Source organism: Anopheles coustani, chromosome 2, assembly GCF_943734705.1.
Source record: "Anopheles coustani chromosome 2, idAnoCousDA_361_x.2, whole genome shotgun sequence".
Classification (NCBI taxonomy): domain Eukaryota; kingdom Metazoa; phylum Arthropoda; class Insecta; order Diptera; family Culicidae; genus Anopheles; species Anopheles coustani.
In genome coordinates, this window is record NC_071289.1 from 16,721,840 (window position 1) to 16,747,836 (window position 25,997).

Consider the following 25,997-nt stretch of genomic DNA (forward strand, 5'->3'; position numbering starts at 1 on the left):
GCCTCCCCACTGGTGGTGGTGGTGCAGCATCCCTTTTTTATCCCCTTTCCCTCCCTGGTTTCTTTCTGTTTTGTTTACAGCTAATAATTTTATCTGAAATTATTGATCATAACAAAATTGAATTCCCTGTTTCCTTCCAAAGGGTTTGTGTCGTGCCCTCGCGATTCTCTCTCTCTCTCTCTCTCTCTTTCTCTCCCTCTTGGGCTCACTTCATTGGATTAACACACTTCTAACGAGCAAGTTCCCTGTTTTTTTTTTTTTTTTATTAGGATGTTTTCCCCATCAGGATCACCCGATCGGAATGGTTTCAATTTATGCCACGCGCCTCTCGCACAAAACGCCAACCAGGTTAAGGTTATTTGTGGTGAAGATTTCCCCGCCGGCTTTCGTAGGGGAATGTGTCTTCGGTTCTGAGGGATGCTAATCTGATTTATGTCACGGTGCTGCACCGTAGGTTGCTAATTGACACACCGGCAGCCTCTGGACCACCCCTCCAGGGGAGTGAAATGATCATGGCATCTCGTTCGCGATCTCATCTCTCCATTATCGCTGTCAAGATTGCGTCCGGCACGATAGGGAAATATCAGGCGCCGGCATTCGATGAATTCGACCACAAACCGTGTCCGAAATAGCAATGGTTTTTGTCTTCTTCTTGCTTGCCGATGTAGATCGATCGTTTAGATTGTTTTGTTTCGTGCACGGCTGATAGGAAGCCTGGAAATGGCTTCATCGTGCTCTCGTTTCTCCACCCGGATTGGGGAGATTTACATTTTCAGGAAACGTTTGATTGTTAGATTGGTAGCTTCAGTGTGGTTTTGAATTGATTGAGGCACGCTTTACATTCTAATGTCTCTCTTTTGATTTTTGATATTTGATCTACATATTTCTTCGTAACTCATATGGGAAAATTATTCTTTGAAAATGAAGTTGTGATGCAAGAATTTTTTTTTTTGTTTTCATACGATCACCTCGGTAGAATAACAATGTTGCACAATCAGCTTGGTTGTGGTCTATCCATTTTCCTACAAATTCCCAACATGCTTCTTCCCTCCTTCTTCAAACTATTGCACACCGTTCACCCTAACCGTCCCTAAGCGCTTGTCAATCACAATCACCGTGTGGTGATCGTTCCATTCTATTGAGCCTTCCATCACACATCATCAGCGATGGACTCCTCCTCCTTCGCAAGGAAAATACGGCAACAGTTCCCACATGCTGGAAAAGAATCCGCGCAATTGCGCAATTGTGCGGGGAGGAAAAGAATCGCCCGTTTTGATCGATGATAGCCATTTGCGGACCATTTTTCCGTTAGGAAAGTGATCCTCCGAATCGCGCGTCTTGTCGGAAGTTTGTTGAGGTTAAGGTGAAGCTTGTTGCCTTTTTTTTCTCTCTTTCTCTCTTTGGACGTCATGCGCAGGGAAGGTGATACCGGCTACATTCTCTCCGACACCCGATACCGCTAATTACGTGCAGCTTCATACCGGCACGCACACGGTATTACTAATTATGTCCATTTATTGCGAGCTTAAGTCCCATTCACTTCGCGTTTTTCCGCGGGATCCTTCGGGGAATGAGATGAAGTGTTTACACGTGTCGCTCTGTAGGAATGTCTCAATCAGCGATCTTCTCTTGTGAGTTTTGGCGCTGCGCTGAAGGTAGAATAACTTTCACCCGTGTCAATACCGATCGATGGTGAAGTCGGACGACCAGTGTGAGTTTCGGGCTTCCGGAGGATCTTTCCGGTTTCCCTTTTTCTCGTCGACGATCGCGTTGATCGACGGGAAGCGATTGTAAACGGAGAACAGCACTTTCTGATTCGAAGTGTGCAAACATTCCGGATGTTTGCTTGACACACGGTTTTCCTTGCTTTAAGACAGCCAAGTACCCGTGTTGTTTCAACAACGAAGAAACGATTGTGTTAAAAAATCGTATCTAAGGAGTAGTTTATGTTTTCATCCAAGCAATAGTTATTTATTTTTAATGTATGAGAACGGAAAGTTATAAAAGTTTACAATTAAGGCTAAACCTCATACACCTTTCAGCATATTATGCAGCTGCAACATAATATACTTCTGCAGCGTATCACAAAGCTTTTTCCATGACGAAACGATATCATATTTGGCTGGAAACGTTTTTGTCGAGACCTCCACATACTGTGTCACACGTTTACGAGCATCATAATTTAATTCTCGCTCTTAAAATGTTCATCTTTCTTTAAAAAAAAGGGTTTCCCTCAATCGATATCGGAGCAAAACGCAAGACATAAAACTTAGTGGACCCAAAATTTTACGACCATCGATTGGCTGGAGTTTTTTTTTCTTTTGTTCATCTTCTGCCTCAGATTGTGTCCCATAATTTGACCATCGAGTTTGATCGAAAATCTTTTTCCACACTTATCACAGAAAGTCCACCGAAAGGGCGATAATGGTTGCACACACGCGTGTCCAGGGCAGGAACGGTCCGGTGACATTTTGGATTCTTTATCATAAAAATCATAGACTTGGACTTTTATGGAGACAGCAGTGCTTTTTTTATTAAGTTTGTGACAGTGACAGCACGTTTGAACCCCGTTCCGCTGGGTTGGGTGAGGTTTTTGATTATTAAATTAAATTAGGTTCGGTGTGCGTGTGTGTATCGAAGCATGGCAGTAATTTGTAGAAAGCTAGAACGAGTGAAGTGAATCACAAAAGCAAAAGAACAATGACAATTTAAAAAAAGGAAGATCTTAAATGCATAAAAATTTAATTTAATTTTCTTACCTTCTTTTCCGAGTAGCGGCTGGTTTTAACGGTATGCAAATTCTGGCTTTGCACCTAAAATCAGACGGCAATCAAACGGTCACTCCAACAAATTTTATCACACGCAGTTCATCTTGACGAATGGTAGGGCTTGTGTGAGTCTGAAATTGTCGTCTTGGAAGCAACGTTTAATGCCGTTCCGCCCGAGAGAATCCAATGGCGTTGAATGCTACAGTGGATGCATTTGAGGTGCTTTCTTTGTTTGTTTGTCTTCTTGCCTGTGTATTATAGCTAATTGCACTGGTTGAGTTTAAAGCCGCCATTCTATATTTAAGAAACAGTTTTATCGCGATTTTTAAAAATTATTGTTACGAAAACAAACCCCTTTTCTCATCTTTATGTTACAGACCTAAACTGTCGTGCGATCCACTTTTCCATTTCTTCAGACGCATTATGTGCGTTATCAAAGATAAAGGCTGCATTTTGCTGTTTGCTTCCCGGCCGTTTGTTTTTGCATATCCCATTTCCACTTGGAACTAAGTAATGGCCTTAACAGGAGATTCTTGATGAGTTTCGTTCTGTAAATTATCCGCATGAGACGGGAACGGTCAGGAACAATGTCTCATAAACATGTCAATGACTTATTCGACCGTTGCCATTGGATGTCGTGCACATTTAAAGTGTTTATATACTTCAGTTTACCCTGCTTTACGATTAGGGCTGCGCGTTTCCCTTGTTCTCTGTGTTTTCTTTCCTGGTGCTGAAGATCGGAAATGTAACGAAGGTTGCAGATTACTGGGGAAATGGAAGAGAAAAACCGAGCAACTCGGTGTACGAAAAAGGGAAACTAGAGCGTTGGCAGAAGCGCAGAAAACAAAAGAGGTGCTTATCGGAAAATTTGGACCTATGGAGATATTTTTATTCTAGCCAGTTACTGACAATATTCAAAAGTTGATGCGATCAAGCTATAGAGGGTATTTAAACTAACTTAATGTTAAAATCTAAATCAGCAAAACGTACTCGAAATTTTCCAACGGTTTGCTTCAACCAACTGAAATACGTTTCGCGAGAAACAAATTCACCACCTTACCTCCGAGTCTTCAAACTTTTTCACCACAAAACGAAATGAGAGCTTTAAGCTTACTGGGGAAGCTCGCGTTGGTCGCGAAAGTTTGAAGCTTAAATGTGAGCCAACAGCGAAAGCTTTATGTTGAATGTTGAACTTTTTAAAACCAACCCACTAAAAGTTGGTCAATTTTTAAGCTGAAAAGCTGTTTTTAATTTTCTCCAATTTTTATGAATTACTTTTGTTTTACATATTTACAAATGGCTGGTAAATTCGTTTTCTGTTATTTCTAAATTCGATCCAATTTAATTTCTGAATTCGGCAATGTGGTATTTCAATGTGTGTCTATTTATGTTACATGTTTGAACACGAATTTTTATAGCTTTATTATTAACATCTAATTAATTATATTTTATTGGTCGAAAAGAAAATTTCCTGCTTATATCACTGCCTGGTAAGGGGATTAAAAAATTATGTCGTCCTAATAGGTAGAAAATCAACCACGCCTAGGGGGTACCTAGTAACCGTGAAATTCAATTATCCTCTTGGCTACACGGATGCTTTTGATGCACTGGTTCGCGTATCCTTAATCTTTCCATCCGTAACGCTCATTGGATTAACGCCCCCGTGGATTTCGAAGGGAAAAATCCCACCACAATGGATTGTGCGGTACGAAGCCGGTGGTGAACAACAAACTCCTTGCAAGGTGTAGTCAACATAACAGGATAACCTCATCTACGAAGCGAATAAATTATTTCCCGTTCGCAAGCTTGCCTCGCTGCCTGTGTCCTGTCGTCAAATTGGCTTTTCGTGTTGCGCATATCGAATCAAAGCATGGTCAGATGGGAAAAGAAGGAATGAACAAGCTTCGATCGAGTGTAACCACCATCAGCTTGCCGGACGAAAGGCTACCACGAAGGACTAGGGTCGATTCGTTCGACTGTGTTCAGCCCACGCCAAAACAAAATTGATTGGCACATTGGGGACGAAGGACTATTGTGCTTCTTGCTATCCATGCCGGGGATTTTTTCATTCATATCGGTTCAAAAATAGATAGGATGATTTACAAAATACAACACATTTGTATGGAAGACATTTAATGCCACGTTATGCGATTTATTTGGCACGAAACAACCCATATCCTTTTCTCAAACGAACCACTCAACATGTGAACGGGTGTACGACGACATTGTTGAACGGATCGAAAGCTTCGCTATGTTGCCAACGCTTCTGACAGAGATTCTCAATCTTCGCCAACACACATTTAAAGGTACACTATTGCCATTCAATCAGAATTATCTGAGTGTAGCTTCTAAATTTATCCTTTGTTTTTGTATTGCATTTAAAAAAAATATTACGTAAAAAATTCTACCAAAACTCTCTCCTTTCACCGTTCTGATTGCGAGACTTGCATTTTATTCGGATGCATATGGGCAAACTTTTTTCGTCTATGTACGATGTTGCGAAGTTTATCATAATTAGATAAACTTTGATATATTTGGTATAACTTTTTCAAAATTAGCTTAAAACAATAAGCATTCGATATGGTTAAGAATGTGTCTAATGAAGTTTTTTTATTAGTCAAGGCTTCATTCTTCTTACTCTTTTAAAGACCTTTTTGTTATTGATTACAAATCACTTCGTATTTTACGTGTTTATGGCTAAATTGTTAAAACTTTTAAATTGGATTTACAATATTTTCTTTATTCCTACAATATTTGCTTTATACCATTCTTGCCCATGGTTTCGTTTCATTCCATTTGTTGTTTTCGTATAATTCCATCCATTTCTGATAAACCAACCCTAATGTTTGACACTAAACTCGTGAAAATATGATCAAATGTCCCAGATGATACCACAAACAGAGTTTTTATCAACTCAAATACCTCCAAACATCGGTTGAGCATCGCTGACACTGACGCTTCGGAAGCTTTCGACGTTGGTTTGGCCTGGCTGATTGTGTTTACTACCCCAAGGGTTCCACCACTACCATGATGGGCACATAGGATTCCATCGTTTTTGCCGCCACAACGAAAGCATGCATACATGATGCGGGAGCATGGCAGACGGAAAGCGCGGAGCATGGAGAAAGCAATTTATGCTTCCCACAGCAACCCGGTGACGTTTCGAGTTTAGTAGGCACCGAGATTTGGTCGGTGTGCGGTCGTACCTTCGTCCGTTCGCCGGAACCGTGGTTGAGTGTGTTGTTTGTCATGGAATGCCGTGTTATCATATCTTCATAACTGTGGTGTATAAAACGGAAAAATAGCATTCAAAAGTGCGTGCTTTTTCGAATGACTCGGTAGTTCGGTGTGACCATAATGCTTGAAATTTTGAAAATGAAAAACACAAAAACTTTGCCCAACAGTTGAAAACCTTAAAACTGCGTTTAAAAATTGTTTCGAACGAAACCTTTCCATAGGTTTCTTGGGTTTGATCGTGTGCCAAGCGCTTAGTGTTTTTGTGTCCATTTGGGAATTCGTCGACGATACAAACGAAAGCAGGGCAATAAAAACTCATCCCGCCCTATTCCATAAGGCTGAACCCGACCGGACTGGTCAGATGCAACGATGGATTATATAAACCTCAACGCCAAACTGCGCCAACTGGCCATGGGAATGACAGGTAATGCCATCCTACCGTTGCGTTCTTCCGCCTCAAAACCGTGAGGCGCTGGTCGGTCGATATTGGGGAAGAGTTAAGCAGCTTAAATGTCACGTGAAACGTCGATGTCAGGAAGAAGGTCGCTTCCGAGTGGATAGGAAGCGAGATAGGAAGTGACCGTTACGTGAGGACGGAAACGGACGGAAGAATTCAACGCATGGTGCAATCCTCGTATCGTAAGGAAGGTGGGCACGTTGACGATATGTTTTCAAAACACCAACCTGACGAACACGAATTCGGGTCGGATCCGCTTCCGCAATGAAGTTTTCGTTTTCGTTCCTTAGCCGTAACATGGAAAGGAACCCATCACCTTTCACTTAGGGTTCCCTGGAAATGGACAAAGCAGATCAGAATCAACCTCTCGGGCTGGTGTTGGGAATCGTTTGGGACGTCTCTAAAGACCGCTTAATACCCCCGCGGGGCGCTATCGTGATCGTTGCGCCACCCTTTTCGGGCTTGAGGTCGAAATTTAAATGTTTCTCCGTGCCGAAAACGGCTTTGGACAGAGGGAAGGAGGTGAATGAAGACAGGCGATTTTTGTAGATTTTGCAGCATCCACCAGCAAAAAAGCGTCGAGGTCTATGTCTTGAGGTCAGGTGACTGGCGGTCGAAGTGAAAGTGACGCTTCATCCGCCATGCGACGTGTGTTATGTTTGGAATTCTTGGGCACATTGCAAAAGCCTTCCTCGGCCATCTGGTGAAGCATGTTGGAGTCTGTGGCACGTGTTCGAAGCTGGAGGAAGAAGATAAACTTGTTTTCATACCCGCAGGTAGCACAACGTTTTGTCAGAGATGATCGATCCGCCACGAAACGGAATCCAAGAGATCGTTGTGACGTGTTGTGCAGATGTGTCCAATCGATTGACGACTCTTTCTCGAAGTACAATGCAAACCGTTCCAGCCTGTCAAACTGGATGTGTTTCGATGCACAACAACCGGAGTATCACTTTTACCTTCAGCTCGGTCGCTCCCAGTGGGTTAATGTCACACAGTTTGTTGTACATACGTACACTTTACCTATCAGATAGTTAACAAACGGTAGTGACACTAGAAAGGTCTGGAGAGGCTAAGGTACTGTGATTGATTGGGGAAAGTACCACTTCACTATGAACCAACGAAGCGCCCGACTGGAGGAAAAAATCGATAGCACATTTCAAATGATTCACCGTGACCTGAACACGAGCCTCACAGAGAAGCGTCCTCCACCCGTTTGCAGACGGTGGAAAACGTGGGGTTTCTCCATCACCAAGAAACCCGACTATCGTTTGCTTATATTCTAAGTGGTTCGCATGATTGTTTTGTTATGATTGAGTGAACAACAGAGTGGCGAAGCACTACACTCAATATCTAATGTAGAGCAACATTTGTTGTGTTCAATGCATTTTATGCACTTCTGATGAGTCATCCTCGTGTCAGCCTTTCATTTAAAATGCTATTAATAAAAAGTTGTTTCCTTTCCATTCGTCTACCATAAGAAATGTAGCTTTTTTATCCACTCCGGATGGATTTGTTGCGTGAAAGCGCCGAAATAAAAAGCTAGTTATCAGATATAACCTTCAGCCCGGAATGCCCAAAGTAAAGGGTGGTTTATTCCCACCACGCAGGATTATAAATTCATATCCGTTCGCCGCTCGGGTCGAGAATATTACTACGAAAGCCACAACAAACATGTACCCTTCGTTGAAGCCTGTTTCGTCTGCACGCCATGAGAAAAAAGTTGAACAAACCGGTAAAACTTTCTCCCAAAACCAAATCGTAAACCCGAAAGGCAACCCTACGAATTTATTGGATCTTTGGTTGATATTTAGTTTTCTTTTAGTAGAAGTTAAACCCTGAATGTTTATGATTCGGCAGGGGTTTCTTTACTGTAATGTTTGAATATTGATAGCATCAAACGTTACGCAACAAGGGCATAATCAGGGTTATTTACATGGATTGTAATCCGGCCCTACTGGCCAGAATATATCGATTATTTGATGATCAAATCACTATGGGATAGATAAGGCTGTTAGATTATCGGTTTTCTTACGGTTAGATTCTTCTTCTTCTCGGTTAGATTCTTGTGATATCTCATAAGTCGAATTACTTTCATCCGTAACGCCAATCTGATTAAATCAACGTTATCTCCCTATCCTACTTTTTGTCGGCCATGTTTCAGATACTTTTACAGTGAGTAAAAACCAACCGCCATCGGAAGTGGCCAATAAAATCAATCTCAATTTGACCAAAAAGAGCAATAACGGATTTACAACGGAGGGGAAATACCTTCGAGTTGAATGGAATCATTGATAACAAAGCTTTATCACGAAGCACCACTGCACCAATTGAGTTGTCTTTTTGGTCGCAGATAAAGATACATGCCAACATTATTTACAACAAACCGACCAATCTTGCCCATCGCTTAATCACTAGGCAGACTGTCTAGCTGCCTTTTTGGCTGCTGATAACAGCCGGCATCCCCCCCCCCATCTTGAGTCATGTTGCAAAGCAATGGAAATTGCAAATTTTGTGTGATGTGCCAAAATGTGCTGGAAATGGCATATGTCAGCCATCTGCTGTCTCTTAATTATTCACGTTCTTTATTGTCACTTTGTCGACTTTATTGTCGCTTGAGCTGGATGTAATAGATTATTCTGTCCCACTGTACCTGTCCCTCACAAATGAATATTTAATGAAGCTATCACTCTCAATTCTAGGCTGATGTGTGGCGTTACGTTTCTCTTACGTTATCTTTCCTTTTGGCATTTCCCCGTGCAAAGCTTTTCTCTTGCCGCTCCACAGTGAAATTGATTTTCCAGGTTGAACAGGGAAAAGTTTCTGGCAATGACGTCCTGCACCGCTCTCGAGCGAAGAGCAACAGAGATAAAGAGTTTGGCAAGTTGGTTGGTATCTTTGCTGCAACCCGTGTGCATCTGAATGTCAAGGTCATGAACTACGCCTGGAACGTAGCACGAAAAGCATATCCCTGTGCATATTGCTCCTTGCTACAACTGCGTTGTATGCGCAGAATTCGTACGTTTCGTCGGTGTGCCTTATTTGCATAACACACACTATAATGTATATGACGTCAAAGCGGAAGTTAATGACGTCAGGGTTGCCGGATATGTCGCAGAAATCGATAAAACGTTTTCAAATGTTTTGACAAAGAAGGTTTCGTGAATCATTGCAGAGAAATTGTAATTTTGGGTAAACAAAAACAAAGATTCTCTTCTCCTGTTCACTTAGGTCAGTTAACCCACGAGAGGAAGAGCAAGTTACTCGTAGTACTGCTCTGTATAAAAGCAATTACGATAACGTATGATAAGGCATATATGATATGTTGATCGATTTCCTGTTGATAACGCAGATGCTGATATATATAAAGCGGCGAGAGATGGGCCCCTTGGAAGTATACCTTCATTCATTGTAGATTGAAGAGGACCATTCACTCTACGATGGCGTCTGCTGGTGTGGCAGCAAAGTGTTGTTTCAGTGTACTCCTGTTGGTGTCATTTTGTCAAGTGAGTTTCATCAACGCGGAAGAGCAAACGAACGTTACCCTTACAACCGATGGCACGGTACCGACAACTGCCTCAACTCCGAGCTTGAATGCATCGTTCCCTACTGTAGGGTCAACTCCATCGTGGAATGTTACAGAGCCTCCGCAGAACTGGACCACTCCAGATTGGAATGTCACATTTATCCCAACGGCTTCGTCTCCGTCATTGAATTGGACCGAGCCGTCGCAGAATTGGACAACACCAAGCTGGAATGGGACAATAAATCCTACAGGATCAACTCCAAATTGGAACTTCACCGAGCCACCACTGAACTGGACCACGCCAGACTGGAATGTAACGGTTCTCCCGACGGCTTGGCCGCCTGGATCTAATATAACTGAACCTCCACCGATTTTAACATCAACTCCATCGTGGAACTTTACCGATCCTCCACTAAACTGGACTACTCCTGACTGGAATGCCACATACATCTCAACAGCTTCATCTCCGTCATTGAATTGGACCGAGCCTTCGCAGAATTGGACAACACCAAGCTGGAATGGGACAATAAATCCGACAGGATCAACTCCTATTTGGAACTTCACCGAGCCACCACTGAACTGGACCACTCCAGACTGGAATGCAACGGTTCTCCCGACGGCTTGGCCGCCTGGATCGAATATAACTGAACCTCCACCGATTTTATCATCAACTCCATCGTGGAACTTTACCGATCCTCCTCTAAACTGGACCACCCCTGACTGGAATGCAACATACATCCCGACGGCTCCATCTCCTGGATTGAATTGGACCGATCCTTCGCAGAACTCGACGTATCCAAATTGGAATGGAACGATAAATCCGACAGGATCAACACCAATTTTTAACTTCACCGAGCCACCACTGAACTGGACTTCTCCAGACTGGAATGCAACATACATCCCAACAGCTTCATCTCCGTCATTGAATTGGACCGAGCCGTCGCAGAATTGGACAACACCAAGCTGGAATGGGACGATAAATCCAACAGGATCAACTCCAATTTGGAACTTCACTGAACCTCCCCTGAACTGGACCACTCCGGAGTTGAATGCAACATTGGTTTCGACGACTCCACCTACACCATCAAAAATCCCCCAAACTGGTCAACATGATCGTCGTGTGGTTAACAATCACAAGTACAATGTACATCATCCTCGGCCAAAACCACGCACCACAACCATTCGTCGTAGATCAACGTCCCGTAGAATTAACCGAGCAGGATCAGCTGATCGGAAAAGCCTCAGACATCAGCAGGAGTTCGAGGAACGCATCCCTCGCTGGCATGGCCGCGGCAGATAAAAGAGCTCGACACCGAGACAGATAGCGGATCTTGTTCCTGTTTACTCAAGTGCTGTGCACATGATGACTATCGATATTACAAGACAAGCCGCCAGTGTCAAATAAAAGTGGTTTGGTGTTCGGAAGAAGGAGAACCAGCAGATAGGGAGTCGAGAACGGAAGTATGCAAAAGTCACGTAAATGTGGATACAATCTTTGGTACAATAAACGTTTTCTTTTTCTTTACACTTGCAAAAAAACTCCGGGTGCACATAACGCCAAGATAAAAGATACTCTTAGGTTACGCCTTTAGGATGACTCTTAGTATTTCCCTCTTAGTAATGATAAATCATCGTCACCCGGTGTAGCGCCAGTTAAGCGCCGGCGCCTCGTCGGCCCTCGCGTTTATACACACAGCTATAGAAAGGCTTATTATGAAATGCGCGCATTGACAGACCGATGTTTTGTTTATGTTCGCCTTTTAGGACGAAACGATGGTGGAAGAAAGGGAGCGCGAAGAAGGGTCAGGGACTGCACAATTGTCACTGTGGCTGCTATAACCACTACCAAGCGGTTACTATAGTACCGATATAGGGTATGGTTGGTGTGAGCGCGACTGAAAGGGATGATGGAAGAAGTTGCGCATGTGCTGATAGGGCTTTTCATACCTAGTTTCCAGCAAGTAAGGGAAGTAAGGGCATGAAGGACCATGTATTCCTTTTTTTTACTTCTCTTATACCACCACCGTACAACACCGCCTTCGCCTTTTCAACCCAAAAGTTATGTTTATAATGCTATTATGGTTTATAATGCTATTATGGTTTATAATTATTTAAAATTTCTTTATTTCAGTAGAACTAGTGTTAGATTGCATAGTTCCATTTGACCATTCTTCTTCTGCGTCACAATTGTATCTTGAGTTTGTTCAAAATGTGTTCCTTCTTCTTGGTGTATCGACCGATTTTGGTCATGTCTGCCCGTTAAAGGCTTATTCGACAGGGGAAGGTGCGGTCTCGTTTGGGATTCGAACCCACGCCGTCGAGGTGGTGAACCCTGGCGCTCATGGGCCGATTTTCAAACCAGCGCAACCGCAAGACTATCACGAACCCTTTTAACCGAAATGTATGACGATTTCAAACTAAAACTGTCATCGGAAAACCTGGAGTTAGGCACATGAAAATATGATAATTTCTCGGAAAAAATAATAATCATCAAAAAATATGTTTAATGTTGTTAGAGACTGAACTCCGGAACTGCGAGTCCGGACTCCCTTTAACAGCACCTGTCATACAAAAAAGGGAACTATTAAAAAGAGAAAAGAGTCAAAATAGGCGAGGATAGGGGGAAACGGTATTTTTGTTACTAGCAAGGATCGGGACAAATAAAAACTACAATTTTAATTGTTTCCCCAACCAAAGCTTACACGGCTTCCTAAATCGATCGCTCAGTAAAAAATATGAATTATATTTCCGGGGGCAAAATACGAACGATTGAAAAAATGTAAACCAATAAGTGTAGTTCTCATAACAATACACTAGCAAAGAACCATACGTGTTCTTCCTCGATGATCTATTATGCCCCGGTTTCCCCTTACAACCACGAACCACACCGCCAAGGTGGCAGAGATAAAAAGGGGGGTTACAAAACCGCGACTTCACCATCGCCATCATCGTACGCCGAAGGAAAACTCGCTCGCCGTTTTCAGTCTCTGTCGAACGCTAACCGCGCGAACATCGGCTCGGGTCTACGGTCGCGCGTCCATTGCTTTATTTTCGCCCCAACAATGGCAAATGGTGCCATTCTCTCGTGACGTGCACGATTCTGGGCCCCAGCTTCCAGCGTGTCGTGAGCGAGCGCTATGTTGCTTCCGTTCCGAGGCATTTGTTTAGTTAGGTGTTTCGGTTTCGGTCAAATCGTGCCCGCCGCGTGCGTTTGTGCTTCGCTTCTGGCGTAACAGTTTCCTTCCCAGCCTTAGCCAGCCCTTCCAGCTTGGGAACGTTTGTTTTCGCCGAGTGCGTGAGTGTAGCGTATCGTGCGTTGCTGTCATAAATTGTTTCACCGTTCTGAATTACAGCATACGCGCTTAACGGGCAGGCAGATTCGGGTCGATATTGCGTGAGCTTCCTTTCGCAATCCTTCGCACAGTGGGAGAGGACAAAGCACAGCGGTTTCCTTCGCCATTTGCAAGTGTTGGGCAGAAGTCGTACAGTGCAAAGAAAAGCCTCTTAGCCCCAAGAGGGAAAAACATAAAACACAACTGACGGGGACTATTTTGGACTCCTTTTCCGAAACCGGAGTCATCAAAGACGGTTGCTTCGGTTAATCGATAAGTGGGTTAGTGTTCGGTTCAGTGGGTTTTCCATCCTTTCCAAAACCCCCAGAGGCCGACCTTTCCGTCGGCGCCGTCGTTGTGTCCTACCTCTCACGTGGTGGGCCACAGGGAAAATGTGAAAACGGGAAGACTGCATTCTGCGTGCGCGCGTGTGCGTTTCCCTGTGTCCCGCAGTGTGTTGGTGACAGTGTATGTCAAGGTTTTCACAGTGTGTTTCTGTATGTGTGTGCGTTGTGTTTCGTCCTTGCGAACGTTGGGGACGCTCGGTGGTGTGTACGTTTTTATGAGGTCCCCAAGGATAAAATGCGTTACGAGGGTTGAACTGTTGTTATAGGCGCACCCCAACCCCACTATTTCCATGCTCAGCTGACCCCCTTTCCACCTTTTTGTGCTGTAAATAAAGGCAATAATAATGGCACAACGGAGCGAAAAAACAAATTTCCCATATGTTATGCTGAAGGGAAGGATGTTGCTGGGAACTCGATTTCTTTTCTCTTGTCATTGCAAAGGTACCAGGCAACAATAAAAAACCTTCCCCACGAAAAAAAGAATGCAAAAGGATCCTTGCACACCACACAGTCAGTGTATGCGTCTGCATGGTTTTATGCAACTTTCCAACACAACCATACTGCAGTGATTGGGTAGCAGTGTTAGTAAACTCCTCGTGAGGTGTTTGATTTAGAGATCGAAGGAAAAGCATAATACCATGGCTGGTGTTTGCCGATCCTTCCTTGCTTTTATTTAAAACCTGTCTCAAAGGGAGGGGGAAAGGAAACGGTGCCGTCTTATGGGCCATATGGCTCGTTTGTTTAAGGGGAACTCCAGACGACGAGTCCTGGCCGACGTAACGACGGTTGGCTAGGATGATGTCATCGTTAGTTCCGCCTTGGACTGCCTTTGGTCTGCTGGTGGTCAGTTCAGCTCCGTTTTCCAACCCGTTTGGACGAAACCGGTGTTTTATGGGCAAACTTCGGTTTAATTATAAGACCGTTGTGTTAAATCAATTTGTTTTATGTTTAGTTTGATGTGAAAAGGCCCTAGTGCGAAAGTCTTGTTGTAGAAAACCTTACTACAAAAATCAACAACAACAACAGAGCAAAGACATAAAGCACATTTAGCTAGTGGACGGTTAATAACACAAAGCAAATATGTTCGTCACGGCGACAGCAGACTGTGAATCACCGGACGACGATCCGTGCGTCGATGCCGTCCGGGATTTGGCGTACTGTCCGCCGGACAATAATCCTCCCGTGGCCCCGACCGAGACGGTTGCGCCTTCGCCCCGCAAACCACCGACCCCGGCCAGCAAGAGCGCCGGCCCGACCGGCCTTCCGCCGATCAATCGGGCACCGAAAGCGGCCCCCCGGACGACGCAACCGCCAACGCCGAAGCCGAGATCAGGTATTCTGTCGTTTTGTGAGTGAACAGTTCTACAACTTCTAAGCATCTGTCCGATTTGCATCCATCCATATGCTTTGCGTTGACCCGGGAATGTCACGTTGTTGTGGAAATTCGGTTTTCTTAAATGTTAAGCATGTGGTTTGTTGAATTTGTAGTTGATCGTTGTTATTCGAAATTCGAATTGGCAAAGTAACGTCAAACAAATTTAATTCAATTCTACATTCCTCTAATTAGCTAGTTCATACGTTTTTAAAAAAGATTCCTTTTTATCAGGTGGTTACAAAAGATTATCCTTGTGATGATTCAACTGAATAGTGTTACCTTCGTTGGCCAATTATCTTTAATGGCTCGCCAACATTTATTTTCCTATCAAACTAAACGACCAGCGCACCTTTGTCGACGTTTCCCGCGGGGGAAAATGGCTCGAGACGATCATGAAATAAATTATACAAACCCACGGCCGCACCCCATCAGAGAATTCGTTCACGCTTCTGTACTATAAAACAATCGCGTGCCTTTGAAGCTTTTCGGAACGTTTTCCACAAGGAATACGAAATGTAAAAAGAATTATTATCCATATGGATGTGAGTTTGGTCGACTCCAACTTCATCCCTGTTGGTACTTGAGTACGTTTATTCTACGAAATGATTTACTTCTGGCGGTTCCATAGTTGAACGCACAAACGGTGTCCATTCGCACCTCCTAAGCTTTCCTCCATATGGCAGCGTTGATGCTAATCCAAAACCCTGGAAAGCGCAACGAGTTGAAGCAATTTGTACACCGCGCAAGTTCGGCAACCTTTCGACCAAACGTGCCGCGTTAACTTAACTCCCACCGTTTAGGCCTTCGAAGAAGCGCTCCTCCCGAGAAACCACGACGAGGCGAAGCCACGAAAAACGGGTTCAAATGAATGGCAAATCATAAAACGTGTCTCGTTTCGGTAATGGCTGGCCGTTTGAAGTTTCTCAAAGTTTGTGTCCGCCAAACAATGCCTTTCGCCTCCGTGAAGCCGCGTTGCGACAAATAAGCCGCATTGGGCAGAAGATGTTTACCACCGGCCAGAGCATTCGGAGTTAGGTGTTAAATGTACGGTTAGATTCTTTCGAGAGTCCGGACTGTGAAGCAGATGTACTGGCAAAAGTGCGGGAATTAAATTCAAATTCAACCATTCAACATCGCAATCAAGTCACGCGTGAATCATCGATGCGGGAATCAATGCGTAACTGGAACGTGGCGTATTTCTCGCGTTGTTTGACGTACGACTTTGGAAGAAGAATGCGAATACCGATTTTCCCCAACTTCCTTCTGGTTAGCCAAAGTTCCAACACTAAATTCTCACAGCAAAGTGCGAGAAACTAGAATGTTTATTCATAGCCTTATGTCAAAACAGAATGGGGTCATGTTTATTCTGCCACTTATTGATCGCCAAAAACCCGTCTCGAGTGGTCCGTCGGGGGCAAATGGATACACTATTAGGCTCGTCAGACAATCGGCTAGCCTTCCGTTCTAGCGGGCCACTTCTTCCCCCGTGCCTCCCCGGAACACGAACGATAATGAATATGATGATATAATGGACGGTTATGGATGAGCGTAATGATACCACCGAGACAGGGTCTCGTTCCATGGAGTCCAACGAACCATAGCTAAACGAAAAACAACAAGGACTAAAGTCCGTTGGTTTGCAAGGATGCCCCACCCCCTCGGGGGAATAGTATGGACTTGTTGACACTCAGTGCAAGATCCACATTGTTTCTACCCGGACGCAAAGAAAAAGCGTTGTAGACACAAACTCTGATAGCTGTTGCTGGATATGAAACCCATCCTGTGGCGTTTGCTTCATATGGTCGTGCAAATAAAGATTCCGATTTATGTCATGCACCTTCCTCGAGATCGATTCGTCGAAATTGTGTTGGCCATGTTCCAGGGAAGGGAAACTTTTCCATCAGGGAATAAAACAAATGTTTCCGAGTTTGTTACGGCTAGCTGGCAGGATCAATTTGAACAAATTGTGGCAAAATAAAATGCCAAATTGAATTCATTACGCAAAGTGTTTCCGGTAAGGTAGCAGCATTTCCTGCATCATTCGTCGTTTCTTGCCAACAACATAAAAGAAAGGCGCGCTTCAAGTGTAACTTTAAAATTCATCTAGACATCACGTACCAAAACTCCTCCCCGACGCAAAAGTTACTACAACCGAAGAGCGCACGATGCACTCTAATGTTGGAAATAAAATTACTCACACTCAACGGTAAAAAGTGCAGCGTTATAAAAATGTAACCCATTAGAGGATTTGATCCTTCCACCGTCCGTAGTCCTCAATCCCCGCAATAAAAGCTCTCCCACAGTTAGAGGGAGCTTAGAAGAAGCTGCCAACGTTGCTAACTTCCTGGTACTGGCTGCTCGAGATATACGGCCGCTGAGGAAGTACGTACGTGCCTTCTTCCTGACCAGGAGGTGAAGCGAACGCTTTCGTTTTCCATCTCGCGAAGGAAAACCCGTACCAACCAGTGAGCCATCTCCATTTCCGTGGACCATCTCATGAATTCGTAAACGTAATCGACATAAGAACCACTTCCCCAAACCATCCCAAAGCTTCCAAGGGCCTGGGGATGGTTCCTTTTTTTTTTTTTTGGTGCAGTCGTCACCTCTCACTAAACCTGACCGAAGTACGGAATGCTTTTTATGTGTCCCTATACGAGTGTTTTCGTCTTCGTTAAGGTGGGCTTTCCTTGCCTTAATTCCAAAACCAAATTTACGACTTCCCCGGATAGGCGGAGGTGTTTCTAAGAACACTGACTTGTTAAGACGGTGATGTAGTACACCCGAAGAGTACTTGCAACCTCGAGGGTTGTAAATTCGTCTATACACCCTAAACTCTGGGGGTGGACTTAACCCCAAGCAGGTAAGTCTGGTGAACCCCTCTCATGGCATGGACTTGATGTGAAGCTCTTGTCCGCAGCTCGTTTGGACATTACGTTTTGACAAACGACTCATTGTGTTTACGCCGTACCGGTAATGCTTCATTTCCGTTGGCGTAACCTTGAAGAATGAGACTACTCCCCACGCGTTATCCAACCCCTGTTTTTGGTACACCGCTTCCACTTGTTGCCGAATCAGTTCTGCTAAAGGTCAGCCATGTTTTTTTTTCAACCAAGAAGTTCGTGTTTGAAGTAATCCTTTCAACACTTTTGATGCTATTTCAAAGGAAGCCATCTTTTACCCCCCATTTCCTGCCTGCGCTCTAGAACTAGGAGGGTCTACTACCACTTAAGGTCACGATGCGAATCTTTGTCCGCTGATACCACACCACCGGATGACCTTCTGCCTCTATGTGCTACACGTTCTCGTTCTGGGCCAGGGTTGATCGTCAACCGACTCACTGACGCAATGTAGTTCCAATATGGACCGTTTGATGGTAGTCACCCTGGGACGGGGAGGGAAGGGCTGCTTGTCTAGATAATGCCCCGCACAGTGTGTCATGTCAACGGTGATAAACGGAACACCGATGGAGGTGACATTTATTGATGTGCACGTTCTAAATTTGTGTTCCCCCGTGACGTGACACCAAGGCGAATGATCGGTTTTGCCAACGCCAGGGGGAAAATTGACTTACTTGGTGGACTTAGTGCTGAAATTGTCTTTACGGCGTAGTTGGAAGGTTTTTGAGGTTTTTGAAGGTTGAAATGTTTGTCTGTAGCCTTCTAGCTAGTTTACTGCATGTCTCCAATCGTTTCGTTACAATACAATGTTTTCTGTTGTGTTCGTTACTGTTTTCCGTTCCGAGATGTATCCAGCCTGTAGCCAAATTGATCCGCAATGGAATTTAGTCACCGTCTAACCTATATCCTCTCTCGTTTGGTCTCTTTCGCTACGCTTCGTTTTACTTTCAGTTTTACCTACAACAACACAACTAGATAGCGTACAGAAATCATGTGATGACGACATCGACTCCAGCAGCAGCGGCGCCCACAGCCTCGACGGGGTCAGCAGCACCGACGGCGAGGGTGGCAGCTGCGGTGGACCCAGCTTCATCCACCAGCACCCTACAAGCACAAGCAACAAGACGATGACGCTGGGCCGACCAACGTTTTCGCACACCGGCGGCAGCAGCAGTGCGCCCCGCAACACCCTAAGACTGATACCAGTGGACTTTTCGCTGTTCAACGTAAGTACAATCCGTAAAAGGCCTTACCATCCTACCTTACTGGGCGGTCTCGATTCGTTCGGGTCTAGTGGAGACCCACAATCTGGAGATGGTTGTTAGATAACTTCCTCTGGCGGGAGGGAGGTGACCACGGATCGAGGAAGAACTTATCTCGTGGCGTTAACGGTAATCACAGATTTTTGCCCCCGTGGATCTTGGACGCTGACATATCTCTGATCGTCAGAAAGGCTGAAGAACCAAGAAACCGTCGCTTCGAGGTCATTGGAAAGGGTCCTCAATTAGACGCGTCGCACATGGCGGTAGCACACTCGTGGCTAATCTAATTACGTTGACGGACACGGGGAACCCTTCCTGACGAATGTCTTCGCGATCCTCGCCATGATCCACCGTGGACTCCGGCATCGCCTACCCTTCACCTCCCGCCCCATCTCAATGCTAATGAGAGGCCATTGTAGGCAACGTTACGGATGGAGACGGAGCGCCCGAGAGATAGCTTCGAGCGGGTCGAATGCTTTCAAATTGTGGGGCAATTCTGATGTGGCCAACTTTGGCGTCGTTTGCTACCCTTCAATTCACGATGGCTGAAACATGAGATGAAAATAAATACAGCAGGGGGGAAAAAAAGGCAAACCAAAGACCCAAGATCGTGCTGGGCAGGAATTCTCTCAGCATTCAACCCGATGCGTTACAGAAATCGTACCGCCTTTTTCCTCCCCCCCCCCCCCCGAATGCGATGGTGGTGGGTGGTTTGCATAACGCGATTCTGTCGCAAATATTATGTTGCATCGGGGCAGTTGCTAGCGGGAATGAAACTGGATTACGAAACCAAGGTCGCCGGAGTGGAAGACCACTTCTCGGGAACACTTGAGGCAACAGGGTGGTCGCGTTGAAAGTTGATTCGTTTGCTGGAAGTGAAGGGAGCTCAGAACCGTTCTCTGTTCGTGCGAAAATCCAAACACTCACCTCGATCTGATCGGAATATTATAGTAAAGTTAAATGTTGACTTGCTTGTTTGTTCTCATTCGGAAAGCAAATGAAGCGAATAATTCGTTTTTTGCTTCAATTTTATTTGTGTTTCGAAACATAAATTCGTACTGATTATGTATTCCGAACGAGTCCACGAGGCTTACCACGCCTTTCAGCTTGGAATGTTACAGTTGCACATGCCTTCTGGATCCGCCTAAGACGATTTTAAAACACTAAACCTTTTTTAAGCTCTTTGTGGACTACCATTTTTTCACACGCCACCTTGCACCATGTTCTGATTGTAAAACGTTTCGCTGCTTTCCGGAGCTGTTTCCGAGCGGTGGTTGAGTACATTTCCGTTTCGCGTGGCCCTTATGGCCACATGTTAAAAAGGTGCCAATTGTCGGAGTTGCAGCTTTACTTAACAACTGGCCGCGGCTCAAAGCGATAGTGGTTTAACCTTTTAGCACCGAACGGTACCGTCGGCTGTTTAAACATACGTCCTAAAGTGGTTCACAAGAAGCAAAAATGTCGAACGAGTAGAGAACAAGCAATAGCAAAAGCATAATTTCATAGCGTTCCAAAAAAAAACTCAAGCATTGGTAACCGGGTCCGTTGGCATCGGAAGCCTCGTGTTCTCGTTTTTTGCGCTGTTGACCTCTTGCAACGAGCTGCAGAAGGAAAATGCACCCCTCAAGCTGGGTAAACTTTCAAAATGCGTCCAAATGGTTGGCGAATAAATTGGCCACATACTTTCCCACCGACTTGCAGCTTCGGAATCACTTTTGGCAACGATGTTTATGCTCGAGCGGGGAGGAAAAATGGTCGCCGGGCTCACGAACAACTACAACGCAGCGTTGTGTCGCCCGTGGTGACCTTCACGGTGGGATTTATATTTCACGAACAAACCCGACCACCCGACCGGGTTGGCCTGTGTTTCTGTGTCACAAAGTGTGAGAATTCATTGATTTTTAATCCAAGCTAAACCATTGCACACGAAAATGCGGGATGAATCAAGGACTTGTTTGCAATGATCTTTGGTTGGTTTTGTTTTTGTGCCACAGGATGATGACTTAAACGATGAACCAGTGAACGACGGCGCAGACTCCAGCACGTGCAGTGGACAGCAGAGGATGCAGCAGAACGGTGGCCACCGGATATCGTCCGGCGGTGGGGGCTTGGTGGTGGCCGGTGTCGCGGGAGGAAAGCGCAGCAGCACCGACGATCGCACCGCCGACAGTACAAATCGTCTGATGATCGTCAACAACGAGAACAATCAGAACAACATCAACACAGTGCTGCGTCGAACAAGTAAGTTGAAGGTTTTGGAGGTTTTGGTGACATACGATTTGTTACGATGTTTATAATACCGATCTTGAAGAAGCGTTTTCGTTGACTACTCTGTCAGGTAAAGGAGAAATGAGTTTCATAAACGTATACGTTTAAGTAATGCCCTTAAGGCAAAGTGTGATAAATTTTACATCACAGTTATATCGTTTACTCATATTAATCTTCTCTTCATTATCAAGTCGTGGTTTGTTTCTTATATGTAGACATTTTAAATTGGTTTCTTTATCTCTACTTATTCCTTTTTAAATCTTCTCTCCAACCTAACAAACCTTCAAACGATGGTCCTAATTCTTCAGAAAACATCATCACGCACGACGAGTATCATCGGTTCTGTGATAAAGCTCTCGAAAGTAACTATTCCTCATGTGTTGTGTGCTGTTTGTTTTATTAGATTTGCCTAACATTGTTTTCCTTTTCGTTTGGTGTTTCATAATGTGTTTGCTCAGTATTAGGTAACAAAGTCAAAATATAGTTTTTTTTTTTAACAAAAACGATCACATTTTTCAACCCACTGTCAACTGGAAATTGTCCCATTCGTTTCGTTTGCGAATTAACACTGCATGGTTTAGTTTTTTTAGTCACGTAACAAAGGTTTTGTTTTGGAAATTAGATCATGCATAGATTCTGTGTGCATTTTCCACCGTTTATGGCATCAGACCAGTACACTACTGACGGTTTTATTGGTTTCTTTTATGTTTGGTTTTTATTCTTCCGAGCTGTGCCATTTTTGTTACCTTTTCCTTACAATCCAGTTTTACAGCATAGGCATTTTTTTCGATGTCCCAAAAGTCACGTTTCACCAGCTCGTTATTCATAGAACTGGTTCCCAACTGTGTTGTATAACGGAAACGTGAACGTTTTTAGGTTCATTTCGCTTTAATGCATTTCATTTTGTCTGGTTATCATATTCCATTTGACGAGCTGATAATAGTGTAAAAAGATAGCTCCTGTTAGCCTTTTTTATCAGTTCGTTCGTCTTAACTTTCTAATCTTGTCGCCATAGCTGACGTTTAACTGATCGTTATTTGAATTTATGCACTTCTTTTGTCACCATCTGATTGGTTTTCCTTTTGTGTATAAAAACTCGCTCAATTTGCATGTTTTGTTGTTTCATACAACAGGTTTTCTTTTCTTTTGCATTGCATGCAATATAAGGTGACTTTAGTTTTTGTTTTTTTATTTTTATGCTTTTACACCGTTTGATTTCATTGCGTGCGCACTTTTGACAAAATGTTTACATAATATCTTTAAATTTAACACGCTTCTTTATCCTCAAATCCAGCGTACGACCTGGCAACGCAGTGCGAATCCCGACGAGCGTCACTGCGCCGGCACACCATTATCGGCTGCAACCAAAGCTACAAGCGCGACCCGCTGGCCAGCCACTCGATGCCCCCGTCTCGACCCGCCTCCCGGACGGAACAACATCCTCCGGTGCGGTCCGAAGCAACTCCAGCGTCTACGACACTTCCCGCACCGACGACCAACGCACCGACGAAGGAAAAACCATCCGCCATGGTCACCCCGCACACAATCAATGGCGCCCGTCCGGCACCGATCGGAGGCGGAAGCGGCGGTGGTAGTGGTGGTGAGTACGGCACGGTCGGAAGCGGTAGTAACCTGTCGTCGCTGGACACCTGGACCAAAAACTCGCTCGACGAGCACCAGTGGAAGGACACGTTCAACCTGAACGACCGGCTGTCGCTGACGCTCGAGGAGATCGTACATATCCGCTCGGTGATGACCAAGGCCGAGCTCGAGGGGCTGCCGGTGGACGTGCACATCAAGGAGGACGTCGAGAAGCGGAAGGTGTGCTTCCTGTGCCTGCGCACCCGCTTCACCCTGTTCGCGCGGGGCATCCTCTGCAAGCTCTGCCAACGGACGGTTTGCAACAAATGCAATACGAAGGTAGGAACGTATTGTTTTGCTGAAATCCTTTCATTTAATCCAAATGCGCCCGTTTTTTATTGCAGATGCGAATACCTACCGAACATTTCCGCAATGTTCCCGTGGTGCTTCTGTCGCCTTCGCTCATGAACAGCCCCTGCACCTCCAATACACCCTCGCCGAGTCACCATGCGCACGGTACCGGTTCCGGACCGACCAGCATGGTCGACGAATCCTTCCCGCGATCCCTGATGGAGCGATTGTTACGGCCTGAGTTAGACCGGAAGGTAATGCCGTCTGACGGAAGGCAGCAAAACCAAGATGCTAATGGATTGTAATCTCCCACAGACTCGAAACACGGTCGGAAGCGCTCCATCGTCACCAAAGAATCAACGCTCGGCCTCGAGCACCCCCGGTACCAGCCTGCACGGCACCGAGACCCTCTCGCTGTCACTGTCCCACCACGTGGCCAGTGCGAATGCCGCCAAAGATACCGTGGCCGTGGCGAACGGTGCCGTCGTAGCGTCCTCCGTCTCGGCCGCGCAACGGTGCTCCCTGATGTCCCGCAGCATGGAGGGCCCGAACAGTCTTCCGCCGCAAAGTCCAGCTCGACCGCATTCGAACTGCAGCACGCTGGATAGAAAGTGAGTCTAAATCTTACTTGCTCCGGAATTCGCCTAATATCTATTTTCGTTCTCTTTTAGAAATCGCTTCGCCAAAGCATTCACACTGACGACGGCCGGCGGACAGGGAGGCGGTGCGCTGGACCCGCAGAAGGAGCGGCTCACCGGCGAGCTGATGGCCGTCTGCAACGATTGTCGCAGCCTGGTGCTGGAAATCATACGATCCTCGCGACAAACCCGAACCACGGCCCGCAACCAGGTGCTGCGCCATCTGACACTCGACATCTCACCGGTGTACAAGTAAAAAAGGTGTGCGCTCCTCAGAATAGAGACGCCCGCAATCCTGCGACGAGATCCGAGATCTAGCAATTGGCTCCAAGCTCCAAGAACACACACACACACACACTGAAGAATAGAGAAATAGATGGAAAACCCCATATAATTCTTCCAACAATCCAGTGGGCGCAGCCATGTTTCGCCCGTCTCTATTTGTGTGCAATTTTTACATTTTTTTTTATCGTCCTTCCAAAGGACATTCGAATCAACAAGCTATCCACTAGAGGGAAGCTTAAGGGAAAGCACCAGTTTTGTATCCTCGAAACAAACCCCGCAAGGCAATATCGCATACGTTTACGACGCTGTATTTATTATACTTATTTATTGAACAGAAAAAAAAACTAACGAAACAGAAAACCCGACGAGTACGGGGCATCGGAACAGAACATCCCGGCTCCCGTGAGCCGACGGAATTCTTTTCCGTTGACTGTGACGCTAGAACACGCAGTACAGAGGGCAGGATTGCAATCGAAATGGTGCTGCGTTGCGCCTCTGGGTTCCTAAAAAGACTGGCATACCTCCATGGCATTGTATTGGTTTTGTAAACTTTCTTTATATATTTTGCTTTCTACGATGCCTTTCTGGTCGGTTAACTTTTTTATTTTGAGCGGAAAGAGGTTTTACACACACAAAAATGCAATGCCATTTGCAACAAAAAAGCGGGGCATAATCGTGTGATCACACACGAAACGATGTGGTTGGTGGAGAGGGGAGAGGAAAAGTAACGGAGGTTACATGGTACAATTTTGTTCATATGTCATGGAATAAAAGAGTTTTTCTTTGTATTATAGCATATCTCAAAAGGGATTAAAATTTTTATTGTTTTTTTTAGTTTTTTTATACAAACTTTCGAATTTAATTGTGCAAAAGGAAAAAAATGCTCTACAATATGTTGTGTTTCAGGAATGAATGTCCTTCCGTTTTAAACAACACCATTGTTGATTTTCTCATTACTATTTCCAAACAAAATAACGTTAAAAATGGATTGGATGGAACATCTGAATCGGGCTTTTTTCCACTTTCTTACAGTGCTATGTTGAACGCATAGAATTTAAAGAAAGTTAACTTCAACTTGTTCGAAAATAAGGCTGTTGCTTTCATTTTTTGCCAACTTTGGTCTAAATTATCATCATGATCGGGAATTAGGCAGTTAGATAGGATTCGATACATATAATCCGAAGTTGAGAATATTTGAGGGCACGCAAAAACCCAATTGCTGGCAATAAAGCAGAAAGCAGTTCAGTCTCCGTATACCTAATTCGAAGTTTATTAGTTGAGTCAAAGCACGTGGATGATATAAAGAAACGGATAAATAAATTATAAATATGTATATTCGAAAAAGCACATCCCAGGAAAATGGCTTCCCTCATTTCGGATACGTTCGTTCACAAAAAGCACAGAAAACTACATTCAGCAGCCGCGCGAACTCGATAGTTAGAATATTGGAGCTTTACCATAACCGCTATTTAATCATTCAATTACTCAAACCCTATAACACAAACCCGAAAAAAATGAAAACGTTGATGTTATTAGCTGTGTTGGCTTAACGTGTTGCATGTTTAAATCTCTATTTGCGATAGGAAAAAGCCGTTAAATAAAACTTTCCTAAACACTAATCACGTGGCAAAAAGGGGGAGACTGGTTTAGACTCCTCTTATCCGGGAGTGGAC

The 25,997-nt window shown here is 44.7% G+C and overlaps 1 protein-coding gene across 3 annotated transcripts in view; it reads left to right on the forward strand.

Annotated features, from left to right (window-relative positions):
- LOC131266544 (protein spire) overlaps positions 1-25,122 on the forward strand; it is a 126,855-nt gene extending 101,733 nt beyond the window's left edge. For 2 of the 3 annotated variants that reach the window (XM_058269110.1, XM_058269111.1), the window contains 6 exons: positions 18,891-19,165; positions 21,196-21,442; positions 22,764-23,389; positions 23,455-23,655; positions 23,717-24,012; positions 24,073-25,122. In XM_058269110.1, coding sequence (XP_058125093.1) covers positions 18,891-19,165; positions 21,196-21,442; positions 22,764-23,389; positions 23,455-23,655; positions 23,717-24,012; positions 24,073-24,295 — 1,868 coding nt within the window. In that variant the 3' untranslated portion in view covers positions 24,296-25,122. Of the gene's footprint in view, positions 1-14,769; positions 15,001-18,890; positions 19,166-21,195; positions 21,443-21,777; positions 21,832-22,763; positions 23,390-23,454; positions 23,656-23,716; positions 24,013-24,072 lie in introns of all 3 variants that reach the window. The other variant, XM_058269109.1, reaches the window with a different exon arrangement.
- The last annotated feature ends 875 nt before the right edge of the window (positions 25,123-25,997 follow it).